Here is a 26,003-nt window from a genome sequence, read left to right on the forward strand (position 1 = left end):
AGTGTCAGACTTTATTTTTCTGGCTCCAAAATCACTGCAGATGGTGACTGCAGCCAGTCTTTTCCAAAGAGTCAACTCCTTGGAAGCATGAGGTGACCAACCTAGATAGCATATTTGAAAAGCAGAGACATTAGCATTTGTCCAACAAATGAACACCCAGGCTATAGTTTTTCCTGTGGTCATGTATGGATATGAGTGTTGGACTGTGAAGAAGGCTGGCGAGAAGAATTGTCTTTCCAACTGTGGTGTTCAGAAGACTCTTCAAGTCCCTTGGACTGCAGGGTGATCCAACCAGTCCATTCTAAAGGAGATCAGCCCTGGAAAATTTCTTTGGAAGGACTGATGCTAAAGCTGAAACCAGTACTTTGGCCACCTCATGTGAAGAGTTGACTCATTGGAAAGACTCTGATGCTGGGGAGGATTGGGGCAGGAACTTTCCTTCCGACAGAGGATAAGATGGCTGGATAGCATCACTGGCTGCGATGGAAAGGTGAGTCTGAGTGAAAGAAAAGTTGGTGATGGACAGGGAGGCCAGGTGTGCTGCGATTCATGGGGTCACAATTAGTCGGACACGACTGAGTGACTGATCTGATCTGAGGCCTCCTTTAAGTTTTATTAAAGTATAAAGGAGCTAGAGAAAGCTTTTGACATAGGCATCAGAGGGGGCAGAAAGAGTACCCCTCTGCTAGTCTTCAGCTGGATGTTATATAGTCACTAACAGTTTGTTAATGAAAGAAAGGAATGATTTAAAACTCAGAATGGCATCAGGCCCCTCACCCATAAAATGCATTTTGGAATAATCTTGGCACCAAATGGTTTATCCTGGGCCATAGAATGATTAACTTGAATCTTGTAGAAGGACAGATTACCATACAAATAGTTTCATTTACATAGATTAGGGGAACAATATCTGAATATAACATGCTGGTTTGTCAAGTAGATTCTGAGCCATAAGGCAGAACAGACTTGAAGACAGAGTTTGGGGTAAATGCAGTAGTACATTAGCATAGCTTAAGACAAATATTTCCATAAGAAAAATGCACTGGTTATCTCAAGGTTTGAGAATAGTTAACTTCAGGTGAAACCAGGTGTCATTATGGCAACACAGTATTTTAAGAGAAACCTTTTAAATTTGTATAGAGAAGGAAAAAAATACCACTAGTTTGTTTCCTCCTGCCGCTTAAAAGAGATAAAAATGTCTGACACTTGCAGGCTGTTTCCTCCTTTTGGAGACCCCTGGCCTTCCTGCCTATTCCTCTCACAATCACCATCTGCAGTGGTTTTGGAGTCCAAAAAATAAAGTCTGACACTGCTTCCACTGTTTCCCCATCTACTTCCCATGAAGTGATGGGATCAGATGCCAGGATCTTAGTTTTCTGAATGTTGAGCTTTAAGCCAACCTTTTCACTTTCCTCTTCACTTTCATCAAGAGGCTTTGTAGCTCCTCTTCACTTTCTGCCATAAGGGTGGTGTTATCTGCATATCTGAGGTTATTGATATTTCTCCTGGCAATCTTGATTCCAGCTTGTGCTTCTTTCAATCCAGGGTTTCTCATTATGTACTCTGCATATAAGTTAAATAAGCAGAGTGACAATACACAATGCTAGTGAGAGTGTAAATCTCCATGACCCCAGTGGAAGAAATTTGGCTTTAATAATTTTAAATGCAAATGTCCTTTGATTCAGTGGAACCACTTTTAGGAATTTACTTTTTAGATATTAATGCATTTGTGTAAAGACTTATGTGCAAGGTATTTAATTGCAGCATTGCAATAACAACAACAAAAAAAGAAAGTAAGGTAATGGCATTAGGGGATTGATTAAACTGTGAAACTTCCATACAGTGAAATAGTACACAGCTATAATGATTCTCTATGTATTATGACAAACTCCCCAATATAGATGAAGTAAAAAAAAATTCAGGACACTGAGTATACCAAACTACCTTTTGTGTAAAGTGAAGGAAAATGTGTCTCTTTGCAACTGTATAAAGAAACTGGAAGGATACACAAAATCCTGTTTCTGTTGTGAGGGGAAGGTAATGGGAACTGTAGAAAACACATAGAAATAAAACTCTCTACCATATCTTTTCTTGTATTTGTTTTCAGAATCATATAAATTGTAACTTGTTCAAAGATAAGGTAGAAATTTCCACATAATTGTCAATTATAGCCTTTTCACTTATACAGTGGTTTATAGTTTTGGATGCATTGTTTCATTTTACTTCATGACAGTCTCTTAGATTTTAAGTGAAAAATCTAATGTTAGAAAATGTACAATTAGAAATTGACTTTTAACTGCAAATTCAGTGCTCTCTTCACTATAGTTGTAGTTGAGTAAGGCCTCTACAAGAGTTAATGTAGGGAAAGGTCAGAAGTTTAGAATTCATTTATACACTTGAGTATTTTAATAATTTAGCGATTTCTTGTAGGGAAAGATGTTCAACACATGGTGTGTGTGTGTGTGTGGAGGGGGTTGTTTTCTGATCATGAAACTATTTCCATTTGTTAGTGGTCTCAAAACAATAGATTTCTCCTGTTCTTCCTTTTCCTCTGGAGATAGACAGCAAGGCTGTCTGGTTGGACTGCAGATTCAGCCAAAACCTAAGTGCCCAGTAAGGATAGGAAGATTGGCCATTTGGGAATTGATAGAGGGACACCATGCTGAAAGGGGCTCAAAGAAAGCCAGAGGATTTGGAAGAGAGGGACTGAAGACTGGCTGAGGGGGTGTTAGCATGAGTCCTGTCAATGCTAGGAAAGACATCGATATGGTAAGAAGGAAGTCAGGATGTCAGTAGTCCACTGGAGTTGGTGGAGAGGACAGGCCCATCGATGAACAATCACAGTTGTGTTTCTCCTCCTCCTCTTGTCAGTTCTTTCCCTCTTCCACGTTTTGGTTAGGGGAGAGGCTAGACATGTCAAAAGCTTTATTCCAAGTGATGGGGGTGGGGGGGTGGGGTGGGTGGGAATTAGGAGTGAATGCAAAAAAATAAGGAAACACATGGAGCACAAGGCAGGTTGGCAAACAGCCTGGCTGGTGTTCAGAAAGCTACAGAGACACATCACCCCTAAGCAGTAGGACTGAAGCTCTTGAAGGCAACTTCCATGGAGAAGAGCAAAGCCTTTGGGGTGTACCCAGTGCCTGCAGAATGGTTTCCTGCCCCCATCCCAGTGAAGCTCCATGGGTAAAAGGCCACGTCAGTGGGTCACAGGCTGGGTGGTTTCCCCCTAGGCCAGCTTTCCATTTTCCCCCATGTTGTTTCTCATCCTGTCCTCTTGATACCCTCTAGCAGATGCCCATCCTCTTCACCATCAACAGTGAATGTATCTGGTGGACTCAACTGTGCTGGTTTCTTCTGGGTCCCCCCAAACTTCCAGTACTTGTGAATTTGTCTGGGAGGTCAATTCAATCACCACCTCAGGTTCCAGACTTAGGCTCAGCACTCTAAGGGTCTCCTGAAAGTGGGTCAGCACTTAATCAACCCTGAGATGGAATGCCTCCTTATGTTTGTGTGCAAGGCCCTTGTTCCCTGACCCTTGGCCTGGCCTCCTCAGCACTCTGCTCCCTCAGTCTCCAGAATATGTTGCATCCCCAGATGATGGAAGTGACATCTGGGAGCCAAGGCACTAGGAGGAAGGTGGGAAGACCTAACATGGGTACCTTAAGGTGTTTGTTTCAGGAAGGGAAGCAAGGGGGCTCCTGCATGGCTGTGTGACTCCCCCTAGAGCTGTCTGGTGTTCCCCACTTTGTTGTATCAGGAAAGAAGAGCTGAGAATGGAGGGGAGAGGAGAGGATGGAGAGAGGAAGTCAGAGACACAGCCAATACATCCTTTATTCAACTGACAAGGACCATGAAGAGTAGATTATAGATCTCTATAGATAGAGATGAAGGTCCCTGGTTGGATGATCCATGGGAAGTTCACTGTCCATCAGAGGGAACTAAGTCAGACAATAGCTAGAAATCTGGAAGGCATTAGGTAGTTAGGCTGGATGGCCAGTGGGTATACAGCCCTGAGGCTGCCTGATGCATGGTGTTCTGAGGTATGGCAGCAAAGTGCTGGCAAGGGAGGGGTCAGCTGAGAAAGATGCTGAGTGTAGGGACCATGGCCGTACTCAGTCCTCCAGGCTTGGGACAGCCCACACCTGGCACATAGTAAGCACACAAAAAATGGCTTGTAGAATTGAAGCTTATTCTCAGGAGCCAAAAAGGACAGGAGGGGACTGAGTTTTGGAGACTGCATCAAGGGAAGAAGAGTCTGTAGGGAGGGTGTAAGGGGCCTGGGTTTGGCAGTACAGGCAACCTTGGCCTCGTCCAGATGTGGGAAGGTATGTACAAGAGAGGCGTAGAATAGGGTGATGGTGGCTGAGCTGCTACAGGCAAGCCAAGAATCTCAGGGAAGAAAGGACCCTTCTTAATAGGCTTGAAGATGACAGAAAAGAAATTGGACAACAGGCAGAGGTACAGGTAGCAAGTAGGCTCACAATAGAATGGAACTGGCTAGAAACTGGAAGAGAGAAACTACAATGGAAGGGTAGGAATTGGGAAAAACAAACGCCCTTGGGAAGGTGTGGCATTCCCCAGGAAAAACAAGAGAGAACCAAACCAAATTGAAAAAGAGAAGTGGGAGTGAAGAGTGGAAGAAAAGCTGTTTATTGGACAGACGGAGGCAGTGACAGGAGAGAGGCAGAGCTTGAGGCCTAGAGTTTCTGTGCCTTAGGAGAGAGGAGCTGATCATTTCCAAAGAGACTGGGGTTCATGCTAACCTTTTGACCTTCCAGAGCCCCAAAGAGGTAGCAGGTTTGCAAGGATCCTCATGGGTATGTCTAGGACAGAGGGTGAAGGAGGTATCAGGGCCAAGACAGAATCTTCGAAGCAGAAAAATGCATTTTTTATATAGGCACTGTGGCTTAATTAGTTACAACCTCTACCTAGTAAACACTCTAGGTTCAGATTTCATGTCATATCTTACTAAATGAGCCTGGTCTCCTCCTATGTCCTGGGGGTCTCTCTGATCCTTCTGCTGCCCTTGCCCACAGGGTTGGCCAAATCATCGTGAGAAATCCTTTGCATGGCACCTTATTGGTCTTCAGTGCAACTGTGAGGTAAGAATACTTGGGTCCTTAAGGGCTTGAGACAAATGGCCTTACTCTGCCTCTGTGCTGAGTAAATGCCCACCCCTTTGCCTCCAGGGAAACTCATATTAGGCCTGAAAAAGACCAGATAAGGAGGACCACTTCTTTGGGTGTCCATTTTTATGTTGGATTTACCATCTTTGAGATGTCTGCTCCTTTTTGTCTTTTTAGATTTCTAGACCAGTGAAACCTCAGTACCTGTTTTAGAAGCTCCAGCCTCAACCAATTACAGAAGCTTAGTAGCTACCCCACCACAATTTCTGAAATTGGTGACTAACCCAGTTCTTTTTCTGACTTAAGGTTAGTGGGATACCTTGGGACTCAAGAGGAATTGAACTGAGGACAACTATCCTAGGAGTTTGCAGAAAATAAATCTAAGAACACGGGTGTTAAGATTCCATCTCTCCCTATTTGAAAATGGAGAAGGCAATGGCAACCCACTCCAGTACTCTTGCCTGGAAAATCCCATGGATGGAGGAGCCTGGTAGGCTGCAGTCCATGAGGTCGCTAAGAGTCAGACACGACTGAATGATTTCACTCTCACTTTTCACTTTCCTGCATTAGAGAAAGAAATGGCAACCCACTCCAGTGTTCTTGCCTGGAGAATCCCAGGGACAGGGGAGCCTGGTGGGTTGCTGTCTATGGGGTCGCACAGAGTCGGACACGACTGAAGTGACTTAGCAGCAGCAGCAGCAGCTATTTGAAGAGGGTGAGGAACCACTGGTTAAAATGGAATCTGGATCTCCTAGCCATTGGTTCCATTTGTTCCGTCCCGACTTGGGTCCACATCAAATACCCTGAGAGGCAGGTTAAAGACCAATTGCTGGATTCCATCCCCAGTGTCTGAATCAGTTTGTCCAGGGTGAAAATTTACATTTCTAAGATAACTTCTTCTAGGTGATGTTGATGTTGCTGGTCCAAAGATTCATTTGAGACCCATAAATTTTGCCATCTCAGAATCTCTAAGGGATCCAAGGGAATAGATTTCACTCTGTTGTTGCCCAGCCCTGCTCACCCTCATCCAGAGCACTCAACTGAACAGAGCTGGAAAGAACTTGTTCTCTGGAACCTCTGGTTCTGAGTCAGGGCTCACTTTGCCCTTGATGGAAACAAGAAATAGTGATTTGATTGTGGGAGTGCTGGAAAGGTGAGGATTTTATCCCAAATTATCACCTCTTTGCTCCCTGAATGCATAACATCATTTTAACAAGAAAACTTTTCCTTCTTCCACTATCAGCTGCTGCTAAGTCGCTATCAGAGCTACAGCTTAAAATGTAGATAGCTCTGGGAAAGTCAACCCTTTGGCTATAGTCTTCATTGCAAGGGATTCTTTGCAGAGATACCCTAATGGGGTGGAAAGGCAGGGATACTTGGGCTCTGAATAGGGTAGAGGCACCACACAGAGGAAAAAAGGTGACAGGTTACTAAAGACAGACTTCCCTATTTTACATTTTGTCCAGAGAGAACACGGAGACATTTTTTTATTTAAAGGGGATAGGGTAGGGTAGACATGTGGCAGAGGGAGTTGGGAGGAAGATGGGAGTTTTCCCTGAGGGAAAAATGACTCAAATCTCTTTACCCAGCTGGTGGCTGTTGCTTATTTTATTTTTTGTCCAAGGGAAGTGGTGTTGGACGGAGGTAGAGAAGACAGTGGTACAGTAGAAATGACCTAAAGGGATGCCCCTTCTGCCAAATGCCCTTAGACTCCACGATGCCTTTCAGTTGGGTGCTGAGTGCACCTACACTTTGGGGGCTTCATTTTCCCTCCTTAAAATTACGAGAGATCAAAGGCTGGAGGTTAACACCTGGTTTTTAAGAGGTGTGATCCAATGGTATGGAGGGTCACCTCATACAAGTCTTTAGAACAAGGTTTGTGAGAAACTCGATTTGTCACCAAGTCATATAAATTTTTAAGAAAGCACAGAGTGTAAGCAATACCCTTCAAATCATTAAAGACTGAACACTCTCCTGATATCCTACTGCCTCTGGTATCTTAGTCCTTAAAATGTTTAGAGATCCTTGCCATGTAATTCTTGACACAAATATAGAATGACCATATTGGATCAGGGTAACTCCTTCTCTTTGACCCCCATTTAGTGATTCCATGGATGGGCTGTGACCCTGCTGAATGTGTGTGAACTACTACTGTCTTTTCTTCTCAAAAGTGAGTTTCTGTTTTTTATCAGATTCTCAAAAGGGTCTGTGATCCAAAACAGGTTCTGGACAATGCTCACATAGAGCTGATTGTGTTAATGTATGAGGTATAGTGGAAGGTAAAAGAAATGGCATCATTCAGTTTTGCCAATGGAATCCAGTATTTTCCTATGCCCTGGGGTGTCTCCTAATACTGATCCTAAAATGCTCCTGTCTCAGAGGACCTGGGACAAGGATGCCTTACAAATAGCTGGCCATTTTGCTCTATTCATAGGAACATAAGCAAGAGAAGTGCATTCTAGGCAAAATGGGAAGGCTGCCCTGAGCAGAAGGGAGGTAGGGGCTGGATTGCTCAAGTTATATCCATTGTTAAGAAGCTATGATTCACTCAGTTTTTCCTAAGCAAGTGTAAAAGCCATTAAACTAGATTGTTGCAGCTCACTTCCTCGTCTCTCTGGTTAATTCCACCAACTGTGGTTGAGAAACAAGTGTGTTAAGGAAAAACCAGAATCTAAGCATTAAAGAGAAAATATCCCACTTCCATCTTCTTCGCTCTTCTCCCTCCCTACCTACAAGGTGCTCTTACATACAAGGTAATTTTTAAATTATAAGACTGGTATTAACACATTATCAATAAAGAGAAACAATGACCAATGCATTGAACAATGTTAGAATACTTATACAAGTTAAGAGTCAGTGCATTTTCCCAGAACTGGGAGGAGAACCAACCAGAAAGCTTATTACCTGCATCAGCCAAATAGCTAAGCCACAGCCATTTCCCTAAAGTTCTATTTAGGGGAATGAGATCGCAAGAATAACTCTGCCCTTGATGAGGCAATCAACGTCAAACAAGAGTGACGACAACAATCTGCAAGCACCGTGACTCCTGCTGTAACTTCTCAGCACTTAAAACAAGACCCCAAAACCCACTCAGCACACAGCTGCTATATGCACCTGACTTGAAATTAATAAGACATAGCTCACCTCACAGAGGATGTCTCTCTCTCCACTTAGGCAAAAAGAATCTGTAGCCCAGAGATTCAGACCTAGACTTACATATCCAAGTTGTCTTGATCTCAGTGATCCTGGGGAAGGCTGTATACCTCAACCCCCAAAACTTAAACCTTTCTACTAGGGCTCCCTTAATCTCTCAGCTTGCTTATTATCTTGAAACAAAACAAACCAAAAACCCCATACAATCCCCACTACCCTCATCCCCAGAACACAGCCCCTAGAAAATCTAGCTTATACAGTTTGCACTTGGCATGCTCTCTTCAAAGACCCTGCACACAGATACACAGACACATAAAGACACTGTAAAGAGGAGAGGGGTCTGTTCAAGGGAATGAAGTATTTTTCTTCTGTGTGGGCCTGGGTTACCTGGGGGTATAAGGTCCATCTCTTAACACTGTAGCGTGATCTCTCAGCTAGATATATGTATATGCAGGGTGAAGGGAGCAGGAACAGGGGGTGAGAAGGTTACTGTTTGTTTTCAGCAGGTGGGGTGAGAGGTGTGGATGTATATTCAGATGATTGGAGTAGGGGTGATGGGCCCACACAGGAATGAGGTCTGCCCCTCAGCTTTCATTTGGATAAAAAAGGGGGCTCTGGGTGCCTGATCACTCTCTGTCTCCTGTTTCCTTATTACTCTGTAACCCAGTGTTCACCAGTGTGGTTCAAGGAGTCACCAGTTCTGTGAGATGCAAGACAAAAAGGATACTGAGGTCAAATAAATTTAGGAAATACTGCAGTAAGAAAGGCTTAACCATTTGCTCTAATGCATAAATTTTCGAGCCTTTAATAAGCTAGTATGTGTGTTCTCTCTCTCTCTATATATATAGACAGAATATTTATGTTACAGAAGCATGATACTCAAAATATTTAACAACTGGTATGGCACAGGCTTCCACCAATCAGAATGGGCCTTAGCCACAAACTGCTGGTACCACTGTACCCTGGAGAACGGGATCAGGCTGAATATCAGCCCACCCAGTAAGCAGCATTTCCCAAAAGTTTTGCCCAAAGAACTCTACTTTGTGTGGCATCTCACAGAACTGGGGAGAAAGGCTCTGGCTAATGCTGGAACTGCATCTCTCTAGGGATGGGGCCAGGACTCATGATTCTGACCACGGGGGTACAGGAGAGGGGCCAGCTCTGGCAGAGATTCCTGGTAGCACCGGCTGACAGATGTGACTACAGCTGCAGCAGAAATAGATTTCAAAAGACAGATGTCCCTCTGTCCCAGCTGCTCCGGGGACTCTGTCCCTGGTGGGTCAGCAGGTGCCTGTCCAGGTGATGTTTGCGGCCGAAGCTCTTCTCACAGCGTGGGCACTGGAAGGGCTTCTCCCCGGTGTGTGTCAGCCAGTGTCTCACCAGGTGGTGCCGTCGGCCAAAGCTCTTCCCACACTCAGTGCACACGTGGCACTTTGGCACAGGTGGCGCACGCTGCCGCTTCCTAGCCCCAGGGCTCTCTCCAACCTCTTGGCCCTTGCAGGATTTGCCATCTGCGTGCACTCTCTGGTGGCTGGCTAGATGGGAGTTGCATCGGAAATTCTTGCCACACTCAGGGCACCTGCTGGGCTTGTCATGTAGGTGGGTTTTCTGGTGTCGGATCAGGTGATGTCTTCTCCCAAAGCTCTTCTCACACTTGAGGCAGCTGTAGGGCCTCTCCCCAGTGTGTGTCTGCTGGTGCCTGGCCAGGTGGGAGCCCCACACAAACTGTTTACCACACTGGGGGCACGTGTGTGGTCTTAACAGGGAATCCATTTCTGTGCTACACAGAAGGTTTGAGAAGCTGTCTTCCTGAAGAAAAGGTGGGCCTAGGAGCATGCCTCTGGAGCTTCTGGGCATGGAATCCCAGTTTGCATCCTGCTCTGGGTTCCAGAGAACAGTATCTTGAGACACACTAGATAACATTCTGGGAGGCTCTGCTTCTAGTTCAGGGGTATCCCCCTCGTGCTCACTTCCGTCTCCTGTGGAAAAAGGAAAATACAGACCCCAAGAGGTGAGTCACGAGGAGCCCAGGACTTAGTCACAAATGAGGCTGTGTGATGCCTATTAGGGTCTAAACCTCACCCCATAAGGTCTGAGAGAACAGATTTTAATGTTGTACAAGACAGTGTAACAGGTACAGTGGTTAAAGCTTAGACTTAGGAGACAGATACCCAGAAAATCTGTTTTCCCACTACACTTCTGTAGGCCTTCATGTCTTCTTCTGCAAAATGGGAATAATTATAAGGTAGATGTTATAAGACAGATAGACTAGTACCTGCATATGTTAGACACTATTAAATAGTCCATGCTATTGTTGTTATCTATTTATTTACTATTATTTATTTAGCACTTAAAAAAAAACTATTAATCACCATCACCATGAAGAGAGGTGAGGAATGGTCTGAAATCACTGGCCAGGTGACACCTTGTCAGCAACACTGGAGACATTGTGGAAGGCATTTCTACAATGGGTGGGAGGTTGAACAACAACAACCAACATTTATTGAGTGCTTACTATGTGCTTGGTACTGTTCGACTATGGTAACATATTTAAATCTCGTAATAATTTATAGATGAGGAACCCAAAGAGAAGTTAATTATTTTTCCAAGGTTCCACAGGAATGGTCCTAGATTCAGATCCACAAAGTTTGGCGCTAGAGCCTGCCCTCTAAATTATTATGTTACAGTCTTGCTTTTGAAGAAAAGGATCTCTAAACCATTCAATGCTATAACTGTCTGAGGCAGAGGAGGGGTTGGAGGGACATGTAATGATAAACCCCCAAAAGGGGCGAAGGTCGCGGCTGAGTCTATCATACATCATCACCTGTGTATGTGACCTTCAGAATGTCCCTCTCTTCTAAGTCTGGGGGGTCAGGGACCCATTGTTCTTCTCCTCCTTCTAGTTGAGAAAGCATATCCAGTTTGGGAATTGGAAATCCTGACCATGGGAGAAAAAAACAGAGATGTCAGTTTATTCAACTGTAATTTTCATTTCTGAAAAAAGCTTTTTCCTAGATTATTCCTTTGAACTCTATAGATAAAGAAGGCCAGATAAAACAAGCCTTTCCCTCTCCCCACTCCCATTTCTGTTAAGTCCCCTCTTCTTTCAGAAAATCATATTCTCTTTCCAAGTGTTCTCTTTTGTGCAAATTTCAAATACTTTCAGCTCAACTGTTCTTTCTGGTCCTACCTTCACTTAATTAGCCCTACTACAGCTGTCTCACCCCCACTCCCACTCTCATCTTTCCTATATGGTTTCTGAGTTTCCAAGGACTCAGTTCCACTTCTTAGGTGTCCTTCTCTCTGAAAGAACCTCCCAATTCCCAACCAAGAACTGCCTAAAGTTCTCTAATAATTCACAGCATTTTGTTGTTGTTTTTAAAAAAGTGACACTTCTATTCTCTTTGGATTAACCCTAGTGCTCTTTCCCTAGTGGAAACCTAGACAGATTTCCTGCCAAGAAAAGAACCCCAAATGGACACTATGCAACAGTCCCAGAGCAGATGGCTCCACTCTCCTAGAGTACAGTCATTGAGTGGCTGGGGAAGGTTGTGCTTACTCAGGGAGACCACTATCCCACAGTTTTCCTGCATGACATATTCTCCATAGAAGTCTGTTTGAGAAGGGTCCAGGCTCCTCCACTCCTCCTGAGAGAAGCACAGTGACACATCCTTGATGGTTACCAGGCCCTGAAACAAAATGCAGCATCATCTGTCAGCAGCTGTTCTTTAAGGAAAATGGGGTCTCAGTATAGAAGGCTAAGGTGGTAATAGAGGAGAGGTGGCAAGAGAAGGTCTAGAAAAAGAACTGCCCAGAGGTTCCTGGGCAGGGAACATGGTTTTGGTGACGAGGAAAGGGGTAAAAGTAATGGTCAGGGTGTGAGCAATAATGTCTGTAGAGGAGATTCCCAAGTTGGGACCATGAGAAGTTGGAGGCACCACAAACTCATTGGTCCCTCTGTGTAGTTACAAATGTCTACCCAGTCTCTTCTCATCTGCCTTTCTTGGACTATTCTTGCTGCCTTTCTTCACTGCAGAAATTGTGTACAAGTTCCTCCTTTCTCTACTTCACCTTTCCTTTCCTATCTGTACAAAACAATATGGATAAAATATTCTTTCTGGCCTCCTCCCCCTATTATGCCATGTCCTTATCTTTTAAGGCAGCAGAGTCTGAAAGTTAGGAGCCCAGATTCTGGAGCCAAATGACTCCTAGCTCTGTCACTTACATTAGCAGTATGACCTTACACAAGTGCCTTAACCTCTTCCTGTCCAATTTTCTTGTCTGGGGATAACTGTGTTTCTCTCAGGGTTAAACGAGTTAATGTATATAAAGCACTCAAAGAGCAGCAAACATGGTAAGCACTCTGGGAGTGTGGATACTACAACTACTATTATTACTAACTTCCCATGGCTCTCCCCTTGCCTTCTGAATCTAAACTTGTTTTCTGTCTCTGGTGCTGCCCCTCTTCATATCTTTCTATCTTTTATTCATGTCCATAAATGCTCCATCATCCACCTAATCCAGTCTACTTTATGTTCTTCCAAGCTTCCTCCAGGTCCTCTTTTCCTAATCTTTCCAGATTTCTGTTTTTAAATTTAAAGTAATTTATTTATTTTTGGCTGTGCTGCGTCTTTGTTGCTGTGCATGGGCTTTCTCTAGTTGTGGTGAGCAGGGGCTACTCCCCAGTTGCAGTGAATGGGCTTCTCATTGTGGTGGCTTCCCTTGTTATTGAGCTCGGGCTCTAGGGTGCACGGGCTTCAGTAGTTGTGGCACTTGGGCTTTGTTGCCCCATGGCACGTGGAATCTTCCCAGACCAGGGATCAAACCTGTGTCCCCTTCATTGGCAGGTAGATTCCTAAGCATTGGACAAACAGGAAAGCCCAAGATTTATTTCTTAATAAACATTAATGAATTTTTCTTAAATTCTCCCTGTGGCTAGCATAGCTATCTATTAAAACAAAACAAACTCAATCTGTAGGAATTTTCTTCTTCTCATCATGCCTCCATTCATTTTTCAAAAGGTTATAAGTTCCTTAGAAAGGGACAGAATCTGTGAAGATATCAGACTAAATACCAATAGTGATCAAGTGAAATGACAAATTAATTAAATGAAATGAAGTAAAAGTCACTCAGTCGTGTCTGACTCTTTACAACCCCGTGGACTGTGTAGCCTGCCAGGCTCCTCTGTCCATGGAATTTTCCAGGCCAGAATACTGGAGTGGGTAGCCGTTCCCTTCTCCAAGGGATCTTCCCAACCCAGGGATCAAACTCAGGTCTCCTGCACTGCAGGATGATTCTTTACCATCTGAGCCACCAGGGAAGCCCAATGGAATGACACAAAGGCTACAGAAAGGCAGCAGTGCTGAGACCTTGAGAGAGGCCAAGAGAAGAACATAGCCCACCTGTGATCCCGCCGCAAGAAGTGCAGCTGCCATCTCCCAGTCTCCAGTGCTCCCTTCTTGGGGAATGGCAGGAACCCAGGGAGTGGACTGAGCTGGTGAGGGGAGAGAGGAACCATTAGAGATGGACCATCCATCTTTTTCCAGTTACAGCCTGGGACCTATTTTAGTGAGGCTTAAGCGTCATATTTTTCCCCTATATCTATGTCCACTGGTAAGACTCAAATGCATAAATGTACTGTAGTAGAAGAGACCTTCCCTCAAATGTTCTGAAAGGGTACTGAGTGGTTTTTAGTAGAGCATTTATGTCATTCATTTCTATTAAACTAGCTGTGGTTTGAATTTATATTATTCAAATGTAATTTTCATCTTGTAAAGTGCATTTTACTGGGTGTGTTTTCCAGTGGCAGTCAGTGTTTCTGTCACTTCCTTTGTCTCCCATATTTGTTACCACTAACCGTGTAACAGGTGGAGGGAGTGATTATGTAAGAAATGGGAGAAACCCAGTTACATGGTTTGCAGAATCCAGATGCTTCTTATATTTTTCTGACTAGGGCCTGTAAGTTTTTTCTATTTCTGTGGCCTAGTCCTGGTACTAACTGTGCTGTTCACTCAGTCCATGGCCATTGGGAGATTTTTAATTCTACTTTTTCAATAGAGATTAGAAGATTATTCTCTGCATTGTGCTTCCCACACACACCCTATGGGCTCTCACCCTTCTCCTGAAGGGACTGTGGCTCCTCTTCAAGGTCACAGCATAGGTGCTCCAATGGCCCTGGAGCTGTTCTCCATGGCCCCTCTTCCTGGCTTCCCCTTTCCACCTGGGGCTCTGCTCTATCCACCTGGACATTCATTGACTCCCATCCTGTCCCCAGGGCTGCTGTCTGTTCTGAAAGCATTTTTGCTGCAAACCCAAATTGTGACCTGGAACAAATTCATATCAGTTATGCCCATGACAATGAAAAGGGGTGATAATCCTAAGGGAGAACAGTCCAGGGATAAAAGATGAAACTGGATAGGAAGAGCTTGATGGAAGATAAGTTTTATGTGTTCCAATCAACTGAACCTGAGCCAGAAATGAGCAAGTGCTATATAGTAAAGTCACTAATGGTTATTTTGGGGACCTCATGGTTGGCAGAACTTCATTTAAAAAAATCCTGGAAATTCAAAAGCTATCAATTAATTTCAACCATGGAAAATACTTAATCTGGGAATCTCAACCACTGAAAATAAGCAATCTGGAAATATGCAGGAGGGAATGCAAACAGATTTGCATTCAACAAAAACGGAGGTAATCCCACATAAGATTTTCTGCCACAAACTCCATTCTCATCAGTTTAGAATGAAATGATTACTATAGGTATTAATCCTAGTCAAATGGTGTATTTCTCATAAGGCTGAACCAAATGGTGTCTTAGAACAAGCCTCAACTAAGAGACTTACAACCTATCATTCTGTTGTTGAAAATCAGAACTGGTAGTAAATATGGTGGACAGATCAATAACTTCGAAAGCAGATGTAAGATTCTAAAGCAACCCTAACAGATAAGAAACTGTTGTCAGTGAGGAGCTATGTCTAAAAAAAAAAAAAAAAAAAAGAAAGAAAGAATTTCATATAGGTAGAAAAAGGGGAAACAGGTGTTGCTAACATGACCCTGGGGTGAATAACAGCCCTGTGATTTAAGACACAGCAAAGAACCTGAGACACATGATAGAACCAGTCAGATCTAATTATAAAAACATATTCAATTTTAAAGAAGGATATGGTGAAGCCACAGTGTATTCCATCACAAGAAACAAAAGTTAAGAAAGGGATGGGAAATATGTCCATTAGGGAAAAGTTCAAAACAATGGACCTAGTCTTCTCTTGCCTTGGGAAGAAGGCTCATGAATGATGCTGCCAATGAATAAAAAGAGAGATGTTTTCTTTCTCTATGTAGATCTCTTCTCTTGATTGCAAGAGAATAGATTTAGGTAAGATTTAAAAATTCTTAATAATCCTGCAGTGCACAGAGTTGAAGGCTCTTTGCTCTGGACCTCTTCGGAGCACGACAGTTTGTGTTGTGATAGCAGTCTCCCTGCCTTACAGCAGAGAAAGCCTATAAGACTGTGCAGAGTCACTTTTTGCTTGGCAACATCATATTTTTGTGATTCTTATTCAATGCCCAAGCAATCAGAGCCAGTCAAAGTGTTTCAAAAACAGGTCAGAACCTCTGTAACTGTTCTGGCTCACTCACATTCATCTAATGACATTTGCAAGAACCCAGAAGCCCGGAACAGATAATGACAAATGTCAAGTTGTTTATTTTCCTGCCTATCTGTCTTTGACAAAAGAGGTAAATGAGAACCCTAAGCTCAATGAACAGCAAGGGAACAAATTCCCCTTTCATCTCAGATGTCCAAAGATGTCTCAGGGCCTCTTGGGAATATTCTGGACTGATTCCCAGCTTAGGAGGTTTCCTTTTCAGAGACTTCTCATGAGAAAGGAAAATTCCCAATAAAGCAATAAAGGGGGAGTTCCATTTTAGATTTCTCCTCTGAATTCCAGCCCCTGTGTTCTCGTCACTTCTAATATGTAAAGCATGGATTCACCCTCTTTACCAAAGGTCTTCCTCATCCACTAGCTTCCTTGGAAAGTCCTCCCTCAGGGCTTTACCTCTAGGTAAATATCTGGACACCTGTCTGAGATCCATTTCTCCATCTCCCTAGCAGCAGAGTCCCTTGATAGGAAGCCTCTTTCTCAGGCCAGATGTGAGACTCTCCAGACCACTGACAGAAAACCTGTGGAAGAAATCTCAGCAAAGGAGGGGGCGAGTACTTGTCCTCAGATTGCCTTTGCTAAGATGTGCATGCTGTCGGAGCCAGCACCTGGGCAGTTAAGGTATCAGCCCTAACCTGGATTTTCCTGGTTCCAGGATGTACCTCAGGCCTACTGGAGTCAGGGTTCTAGAAGTTTCGTTCCCCCTTTTGCTTCACATATCTTAGGGGGGCATGGCACCTGCAGAAGTTGGTTTCTGCAGCGAGTGCTGTTGGACAGAGAAAGGGCCACGCTACTGAAATGAGTAGTAGCCCAAGGGCATAGGGACAGTCGCTGTCAGAGAAGCCTGGCCCCGTTCCCGGGCAGGGTGTGGGCGGGACGGGTGCCCACTCCAGAGTTGGGTTGCTTCATCCCTCTTCGTCTCCGTGCCCCGGGAGAGGGTCAGGTTTCAGAGAACTCGAGAGAGAGGCAGAGCTGGAGCAGGGGAAGTGAGGTCAGAAAACAGGTTGCCCGTGAACTGGGACAGGAGCAAGTGAAGAAAAAGGAGCCACGGGGAAACCTGCGCGCGGTGACAGCGGCGGGAACCCGCGGGGCCTGACAGCGACGACGCTGGGGACGAAGAGACAGGAGAGGGGCGGGCACAGAATGTCAGCGAAGCCGAACCTGGGAATGGCAAGCGACCCAGAGGCCGCGTCGACCCTCCTCCCCGCCCCCACGGGTGACCGGCCCCACTCGCCGCCAGGGGAAGCCAGGTGTCCCTCCCTCCAGCGGTGACTCCCGCCGGCCCGGTCCCAACTCACCCGGGTCGGCTTGGCCTGCAGCCCGGTGTCTCCCTCCCGGGCGCCGGCTGCCCCTCCCCTCCGCCCTCGCTTCGTCGGAGCCGGCGTCCGCGGAGCCAGCGACAGGCGGAGACGGCGGCCCGACTGGTGCGGGTGGGGCGGGCACAGGAAATCCCCGCCCGCTTCCGGGGCTCGGCGGCCGCGGCGGCGCTAAGAGGGGAGGGGCCGGTGCAGGGGACGGGCTGCGGCTCTGGCGACCCCCGGCCGGCCCAGCCCCGCACTTCAGCGCCCGCCACCCCGGGGCGTCGGTGGCCCGAGCGCGCGGATCCCGGCTGAAGGTGGTTGCTCAGCCCCGCCCTCTCCCTGACTGGTCATCTTCCCTCCCGGCCACTCGGCCCCCCGCCGGGTCCTTTGCGCTTGGGTTCGTTAATTACTTTGACATTATAACAACCGCTGATTATACGCCGGCAATCGCTATGAGGCTGATTTCTAGAGACAACGGTCTGAATTCTTCAAGGAGCTCACCTTCTAGGTTTCAAGAAAATGACGATGATGATAAGGGGCTGAGAGAGCGCTGAGGAAGAGTCACTAATTCTGAACGAGGTTGACTTCACCCAAGACGTGTGTCTCAAGTAGGCCTTGCGGCTGTATTGTCCAGTTTGCGAAAGCCACCAGCCACAGTCCAGACAGAGGTGTGTTGTAACATACGCACCAGATAATTCGGAAGACAAAATTAGCGAAATGTACAATAGCTAATAAACAATATTTTGAATATGTTGAGCTAAAATGTTTAAATTCACTTCACCTACTTCTTTTAGCTTTTTAAATATGGCTACTAAGGTGTTTGTATATGCGGCTTACGTATTTCTATTGGACAAAGCTACTTCGAAACAGTAAGATAGATTTGACTGGAAAAGATGAGAAAGGGCCTACAAAACAGAATAAACAGACTAGTCTTAGAATCTGTTTATAATCTACAAATCGCATTCTTCGTCATCAGAACAATTCTATACAATTGTATTTTATAGGCTTAACAAGTGACTCACTTAAGATCATAGGGGACAGACATTCCTTTAATATATAGTTATTTTTGCTGTGTGCCAGGCAGTGTAACTAAATCCTGGAAGTCAAAGATCCCAAAGAGATTGTCTGCCCCTAGATTCAAAAACTCGGTCTGTGGAAACACATGTTAACAAATATTTGCAAAAAAATATAACAGATGCTAAAGTGGAAGAGTATACTTTGCACTGGGAGCAAAGAAGTAAATGTGCATGGGTGGGAGGTCAGAGAAGGCCTGACAGAAGTCTTGAGGGAGAGAAGGGTGGGGAAGGCTCCATTAATGAAAGAGAATGTGCTAGACATGCAGTTGCAAAAGGATATAGACCGTATTCAAGAGCAGATCATAGGGTATTTTGCGGAAGTAGTAGAGCCAGGATTTATATCTCAGTTCCTGGAACTAAATCCAGAGGTTCTTTTCATTTATATTTCCAAAAATGAGAAATACAAGGTATGTTAATCTGGGTATTTAGTAATACCAATATCTCAGTGACTGAACATAATAAGAGCTTATGTTTCATATAAGTCAGTGTGTAGCAGGCTTGTTGGGGCCAGTGAATGGGTTACGTGCTCCTTGCAATTATGGAAAGACCAGGTTTCTTCCATCTTGTGACTCCACCATCCCCTGTTGCCTTGGAATCATCCAATCTGTGGGCTGACTTGGTGGAGGTATCAGGGCCCAGCCCTGGAAGTGCTATACATCATTTATACCCCATTTCCTTAGCCAGGGTTCAGGTACATGGTTACAGGGCTGTACCTAACTGCAGGGGGTGACTGTGAAGTGTGTGTACCCCAGTAGAGAAGGAAATGGGGTTTGATGAATGGTTAGCATTGCTTCTGTCACACATATAATTAATCAAACACCTAAACCTGACTTTACCTGAAGGAGATATTTGGGGAGTGGTGAAGATTATATATATATTAAAAAAAAAAACAAAGAAAAAGGCAAAATAGTCATCTTTGGACTGATGACACAGTAATGGGACATTAATATTTAATAAACATCTACTTTATGCCAGAAATTTGTTTTTTTAACATCACGGGGCAAAATATAAAATGTCTTTATTATTAGCTTTAATGTGCTATCTCTTTAGATATCAGTCAGCAAGCTGTGAGGTGTAGATATCTCAGCAAGGGTTTAAGAGCATTCGGTGAGCCAAAAGGCAAAATTAGGAATTGAACTCTGGTCTTTGATTTATAATCTGGTGCACCTGTCACCAGAGTGTTACTTTACCTTTCACAGTAATACATGGATGAATCAAATTCCTATGTAAGGTGGAATAATTAAACATGCAGGGAGTAGCAGGCAGATGATTCCATCTTTTTAAGACTTTCCAGTCTTAGATCAAGACTGGATCAGCTTTGAAGGCAAGATGTAGGAACAGCATCTTGTGTAGAATCAGAAGGCAGAAACGTACATGCTGTGGGGTGAAGAACATATGCAGATGTGCCTATTTAGAGAAGAAATGAGGAAAATGATAGAAAGATTAGAATAGTGGGTCAAGGACTTCTAACTTGCCATGTCAAGTTATAGAGAGTCACTATATTTAGTGTTATAAGCAAGAATAAACCTGATAGGTCTAATTATATCATTCTAAGGAGACTCTTTTATCCAGGACTGCCCTATTGATAGAGTTCAGAACAATAGAATGGGATGAGTTGGACCTAAAGCCAGATTCTAGTGTGTATAGTACAGAGTTCCTCAGGACATAGCAGTATTCTTCCTGGGGCTCAGGGAAGTCACAGTCATTTAAAGTTCCAAGTTCTCTGTGAGGACTTCAAAAGACCTTAAGAGAATCAGTCTCTTGTCTGTCAGCCTTGGCTCCTTCATTTCTGAACTCTTGTTCTGCCATGGTTTGAATAAAAAAGTATAATTCAGGTGTTCACCAGTTTATGATTGTATTATGAGTTTATCAGTTGATTGTAATAAATTATCAGCTTGGCTTATAAAAACGTGTTCCACTGTAATAAACATACCTCCAATTGCTAATTAGAGCCCAATCACCATTTATAACACTGCTTTTCTTCCACTCAAAGTTTCTGAAGCTTGATGTTGGAGATGAGTTTTCACTAACAGGGCAGTGCAGTTATTTGCTTCCTCTATGTCTGTGTCTATAAAAGAAAGAGGAAGGTCAAGGAAACTGTAGTAGGACTCCTGTGGAAAGAAAGGTAAGGGCCCCTTCAGTTCAGTTCAGTTCAGTTGCTCAGTCGTGTCCGACTCTTTGCAACCCCATGAATTGCAGCACACCAGGCCTCCCTGTCCATCACCAACTCCCAAAGTTCACTCAGACTCACGTCCATTGAGTCAGTGATGCCATCCAGCCATCTCATCCTCAGTCGTCCCCTTCTCCTCCTGCCCCCAATCCCTCCCAGCATCAGAGTGTTTTCCAATGAGTCAGCTCTTCGCATGAGGTGGCCAAAGTACTGGAGTTTCAGCTTTAGCATCATTCCTTCTCAAAGAAATCCCAGGGCTGATCTCCTTCAGAATGGACTGGTTGGATCTCCTTGCAGTCCAAGGGACTCTCAAGAGTCTTCTCCAACACCACAGTTTAAAAGCATCAATTCTTTGGCACTCAGCTTTCTTCACAGTCCAACTCTCACATCCATACATGACCACAGGAAAAACCATAGCCTTGACTAGACGGACCTTTGTTGGCAAAATAATTTCTCTGCTTTTGAATATGCTATCTAGGTTGGTCATAACTTTCCTTCCAAGGAGTAAGTGTCTTTTAATTTCATGGCTGCAGTCACCATCTGCAGTGATTTTGGAGCCCTCCAAAATAAAATCTGACACTGTTTCCCCATCTATTTCCCATGAAGTGATGGGACCAGATGCCATGATCTTAGTTTTCTATGCTTAGTCAGTAGTTAATAATTAAAACTGGTACTTGTAGAGCACTTTAAAATTTACAAAGTACTTCTGTATACATGTGATCTTCATAGCTCAGGGAGATAGACTAATCATCTTTATCCCTAGTCTTCATAAAGAGATACAACTGAGCAACAACAATAATAATCCCTGGTTTACATTTAAGGAAATAGCAGTTCAGATATTTAAAATTGCAGAACCTCACTTTTTATTTCTACAATTCTGGGCAGATTTATATAGATATATCTGTTTTCTAATCAATAAAATGAATGTCATTATACCTACTCCATAGGGTTGTTCTGAAGAATAAATTGCCACCTAAAAATTGTCACTCACCATTTGCCTCTACAAGGATTAGGTCACTAGCTGCTGTTGTCACTGACCTTCAACACATCTTAAAAAGACTTCAGGGTGGACATCAAGGATGAGGCAGTCTGTGCTCTGGGAAAAACTGGCAGAACAGGCTTTCAGATAGTTAGATATTTTCAGAAGAAGGTTTTATGAGCCTAGTTTCTCGCATCTTCTCATATCTAGGTAAGCACTAATATCATTAATGAGGACATTCTCTCCTTGTGACTATCAGCAACTTTCTGTGAGTAGCAGTAACCTGCCAAAGTATATGCTGGATACATGTATCCCCCTTCAGCAAAATCAGGTATATACTGACTTCCCCCCCTACCTCTTTAAAGCAGTTCCTCAGAGCTATCTGAGAGGGCTTCTCCCAGGCTATAGTCCTCATTTTGCTCCAAATAAAACTTAACACACAACTCTCACATTGTGGATTTTTTTTCTGTCAACAAAATAGATAATTTAACACATAGGAATAATTCAGTAAATGATAAGACCTAGGTATGGAGCTGTATAATTTGTGAAAAGAAGACTTTAGTAGGGTGGGACAGAGCAAAGATGGGATAAAAGATAATTTATTCCTGAGTCTCAGTGAGGTAGACAAATTGATTGGAGCTGAAGATGTAGGTGGCAGAGTGGGAGCTTTAACTGCAGCTTGGGATAGGGGCTACAGTTATTGGTAATAACTAGGTATAGGGTATGACTGTAAAAGTGAATGACTGAGGTTGTGGACAAGATTATTTAAGGTAAGAGAAAGTCAAGGAATGGAGAGGCTGGGTATTAGTGGGGATAGTAATCAAAATATTAAACTACCAGTACTAGTGTGGGCATAGGCCCATTAAAATGAGGTAGCTTATAGTTCTGTGCAGGGTCCTGGAGGCACTAGTGGCAATGACAGTGTTTCAGTATGTTAATGATCATGCTTGCACAGTTGAACCCAGGGCATAAGATGGGTCATCCACTTGGATACTACCATGAATGATGATGAAGTTACATAGAGTGAGATAGCAAGCTAGTTGAGGGAGTCTTTAATGAAAGAAGGAGAATGACCAGGACTATGGTAGGTGATAATAACAAGGAAGGGTAATGTGCAGAATGGCCTGACGTCTCAAAGGAGCAGGACATTACATAGGGAGAAAGGAGGATAGTAGTACTTGAGGCAGTAATGAGCAAAGAGCCTATTTATTCTACTTCTAACCCTATAAAGTGTAAAGCCGTGGCTTTCAAATTTCATATATTATATTTGAAAAAAAAAACATATTTGAAAGTCATCATTTATATACTTGAAAAAATAGCTTACTTTCATGGAACAATACCTTAACTACATGCAGTATATGCTGATATTTTTCTATTTATTTTTAAAGTTTTTTTATTTCCTACCCATTAAATTAATTTCATAAACCATGAATAGGTTGCAATTTACCATTTGAGAGCATTGGTATGTATATTGTCAGAGAAAAGTCCCCTTGAGAGGACTGCAAAAGAAGCATGCTTTTTCCTGAAGAGGTAGCCAGGTTTCAGCTAGATAAAAGAGGTGAAAGAAACGTCTGTCAAAGAGGTTGAAGGATATAGGAGCATCTTAGTCTGTTCAGGCTGTGGTAACAAAATACCATAGACTTGGTGGCTTATTAACAGTGAACATTTATTTTTCACAGTTCTGGAGGGTGAGAAGCCTAAGACTGAGACACTGACAGATTCTGGTGGAAAACTGCTTCTGGTGTCTTCTTGCTCTGTCTTCACATGACAGAAGGGGTAAGGGAGTTCTCTGAGGCCTCTTTTATAAAGGCATTAATCTCATTTATGAGGGGTCTGCCCAAAAGACCTAATCGTTTCCTTGAAGGCCCCACATCCAGGTACCATCAAACTGGGGATTAGGTTCCTATATATGAATTTTGGGAGGACACAAACATTCAATCTACAGCAATGGGACTTTACTGATGATGGGTCCTGAATTCCAGAGATCACAGTGGAAGAAGTTAGAAGTTGTTTTGAGGGTTAGAGTCTGATTCAAATTAGGCAATGTAGAAGACAGTAATAGGGTAAGAATCTCTATGGTGAGGGGTGATCTGGAGGCCAAGTATTTTTGTGGCCAGTGTTGTAAGCAGAGATATAGGACATGATGGATTAGTACTCTCAGGGGAGGTGTATAGTTAGTTCTCATGATAGTCATCTTGTCAGTGGTGAGGTGAGGTTTAAGGGTTAGCTTGGGATCAGTAGACGAAGTGTTTGTGATAGAATGAAAGTCTCACTAGAAGTGTGCTGCACTTGTATACTCTCTTTCAATCGTGTTGTGAACAGAGTTAAGGCCAGAGGAGCTGTCTTTCCAAAAGTGCCAGAGCTCCAAGGTCTCTTAAATCATGCTTGGCAATAGTGGTGGTGGTGTGAAGGATTAAGGAGTTCTGTGGCTTAACCTTAAATCTTACTTTCCCTGATATTGAGGGGAGGGAAGGAGTAGCCTTATAAGGAGGTAACAGTTTCTTGTGTACTCTTTTTTGTTGTTGTTGATTTTATTTTTTTTAAGTTTTTGATGTGGACCATTTTTAAAGTCTGGTGTGCTGCAGTCCATGGGGTCGCAGAGTCAGACATGACTTAGCGACAGAACAACATCATTTCTTAAAGTCTTTATTGAATTTGTTGCAATAGTGCTTTTGTTTTGTTTGTTTTTTTTTTTTTTTTTTTTGGCCACGAGGCTTGTGGGATCTTAGCTTCCCAACCAGGATGGAATCCACACCCTCTGCATTGGAAGATGTAGTCTTAACCACTGGACAGCCAGTTAAGTCCCTCTTGTGTACTCTTTAAATGGGAAAATTTTAATACTAAAGACAGTGCTAAATTGAATAGTGGGCACAGAGTTGTGCTGGAAATAGCACTAAACTAAGAAGCAAAAGATTTGTTTTTAGTTCTGGCTTTGCCTCTAGGTGTCAGATCAATCAACTTGGTATAATGTCATTCATTCTTCTTTTCCTTAAAAGCTGTTATGAAGACTAAATTAAATAATAATACAGGCACATGGTGTAAAATTTTTAAAACACTTGTAAGCAAGATGTTGGCAATTGATGTTACCTGGCAGAAATAATTTGTAGTCAGTGTAAATAGTGAACCAAGTGCCAGCAGCTGTCAGTTAGTGACAGCTGGTGTTGCAATCAGGGTAAGACTAGATGTTTTTATAAGATTTAAAAAATTTTTTGGTGGTAGGACACAACTCAGAGACAGACAGGTGAAAGGCAGAACTCTTTGTTACTTGCAGCTATAGACCAGAGAAGGCTGTCACACAGGGTCACACAGGAATTTTACCCAGGGACAGGTAACAGTAAGCTGGAACTGTAGGAAATGCTTGTGGAGTCCTAACTGCTGGACTGCCAGGGAATCCCAGCACTGTGACATATCATGTTGTACTCAGACAACTGCAAAGTGGTGTAATCTCAAATTGTCATTATTTTATAGTACAAAAACTTAATTCTAAACAGATTACTCGTTGACATAGTATGGTATCTTAATTTAGTTCTCTGTTGCTTTTTTCATTGAAGACTAGTTGATTTATGATATTATATTAGTTTCAGGTATACAACAATGACTGCATATTTTTATAGATTAAACCCCATTTAAAGTAATTATAATATGTTGGTTATATTCCCTGTGCTGTACTGTGTCCATATTGCTTATTTATTTTATACCTACTAGTTCATACCTCTTAATCCCATTCCCCATCATGTCTCTCCTCTCACTGCTCTCACCACTGGTAAAAATAGTTTGTTCTCTGTGTCTGAGTATGTTTCTGTTTTGTTATATGCATTTATTTGTCTTGTTTTTAAGATTCCACATATAAGTGAAAAATACAGTATTTGTCTTTCTCTGACTTATGTCACCTTTCATAATACTCTTCAAGTTCACCTATGTTGTTAGAAATGGTAAATTCTTTTTTATGGCTGAATAATATGCCGTGCGCACGTGTGTGTGTGTAACAGTTTATTTGTCTGTTCATGATGAACAGTTTATTTGAACAGTTTGGACACATGAATGGACAGTTTATTTGTCCATTCATCTTTTGATGAACACTTAGATTGCTTCTGTGAATGTCAGATTCTTCTTAGATGGCTATTGTGAATAATGCTGCTGTGAACATTGGGGGTGCAAATGTCTTTTCAGGTTAGTGTTTTTTTTTTTTTTTTTTCATTTTCTCTGGATATGTAACCAGGATTGGAATTGCTGGATCATTCTATTTTTAATTTTTGAGAAAACTTAATACTGTTTCCACAGTGACTGTACCAATGTGTATTTTGACCAGCAGTGTACTGCTGCTGCTGCTGCTGCTAAGTTGCTTCAGTCGTGTCCGACTCTGCGACCCCAGAGACGGCAGCCCACCAGGCTCCCCCGTCCCTGGGATTCTCCAGGCAAGAACACTGGAGTGGGTTGCCATTTCCTTCTCCAATGTATGAAAGTGAAAAGTGAAAGTGAAGTTGCTCAGTCGTGTCCGACTCCTAGCGACCCCATGGACTGCAGCCCACCAGGCCCCTCC

At 43.4% G+C, this 26,003-nt stretch overlaps 2 protein-coding genes across 4 annotated transcripts in view; both read right to left on the minus strand.

Moving 5' to 3' along the window:
• Positions 1 to 4,696: 4,696 nt before the first annotated feature.
• On the minus strand, positions 4,697 to 17,581 carry ZNF641 (zinc finger protein 641). 3 transcript variants are annotated; one of them, XM_070370689.1, is made up of 6 exons: positions 17,236 to 17,581; positions 14,394 to 14,602; positions 13,682 to 13,773; positions 11,839 to 11,968; positions 11,104 to 11,217; positions 4,698 to 10,258 (listed from the first exon to the last, which is right to left on the minus strand). In XM_070370689.1, exons 2-6 carry the CDS (start codon positions 14,575 to 14,577, stop codon positions 9,504 to 9,506), a joined length of 1,275 nt encoding a protein of 424 aa, XP_070226790.1. In that variant the 5' UTR covers positions 14,578 to 14,602; positions 17,236 to 17,581; the 3' UTR covers positions 4,698 to 9,503. The 3 variants fall into 3 exon arrangements, with proteins under 3 accessions (XP_070226791.1, XP_070226792.1, XP_070226790.1); XM_070370690.1 differs by lacking the exon at positions 14,394 to 14,602 and having other exon boundaries at positions 4,697 to 10,258; positions 17,236 to 17,354; XM_070370691.1 differs by lacking the exons at positions 13,682 to 13,773; positions 14,394 to 14,602 and having other exon boundaries at positions 4,697 to 10,258; positions 17,236 to 17,345.
• Positions 17,582 to 17,585: 4 nt separating this feature from the next.
• The window catches only part of LOC102265933 (olfactory receptor 5G9-like), a 62,945-nt gene continuing 54,527 nt past the window's right edge, over positions 17,586 to 26,003 (minus strand). Inside the window, 1 exon segment of the mRNA XM_070370111.1 lies at positions 17,586 to 17,703. Coding sequence (XP_070226212.1) covers positions 17,586 to 17,703 — 118 coding nt within the window.

Source organism: Bos mutus, chromosome 5 (assembly GCF_027580195.1).
Source record: "Bos mutus isolate GX-2022 chromosome 5, NWIPB_WYAK_1.1, whole genome shotgun sequence".
NCBI lineage: Eukaryota > Metazoa > Chordata > Mammalia > Artiodactyla > Bovidae > Bos > Bos mutus.

Bases quoted from the DNA above. Each gene is read 5' to 3' on its own strand.
- ZNF641 (XM_070370689.1), bottom strand. From the start codon at position 14,577: ATGCTTTCAGAACAGACAGCAGCCCTGGGGACAGGATGGGAGTCAATG. The intron at 13,774-14,393 runs GTGAGAGCCCAT...TCCCCTCACCAG, and splicing joins ACAGTCCCTTCAGGAGAAGG to CTCAGTCCACTCCCTGGGTT. The intron at 10,259-11,103 runs GTGATGATGTAT...CTTTTTCCACAG, and splicing joins TCTGAAGGTCACATACACAG to GAGACGGAAGTGAGCACGAG.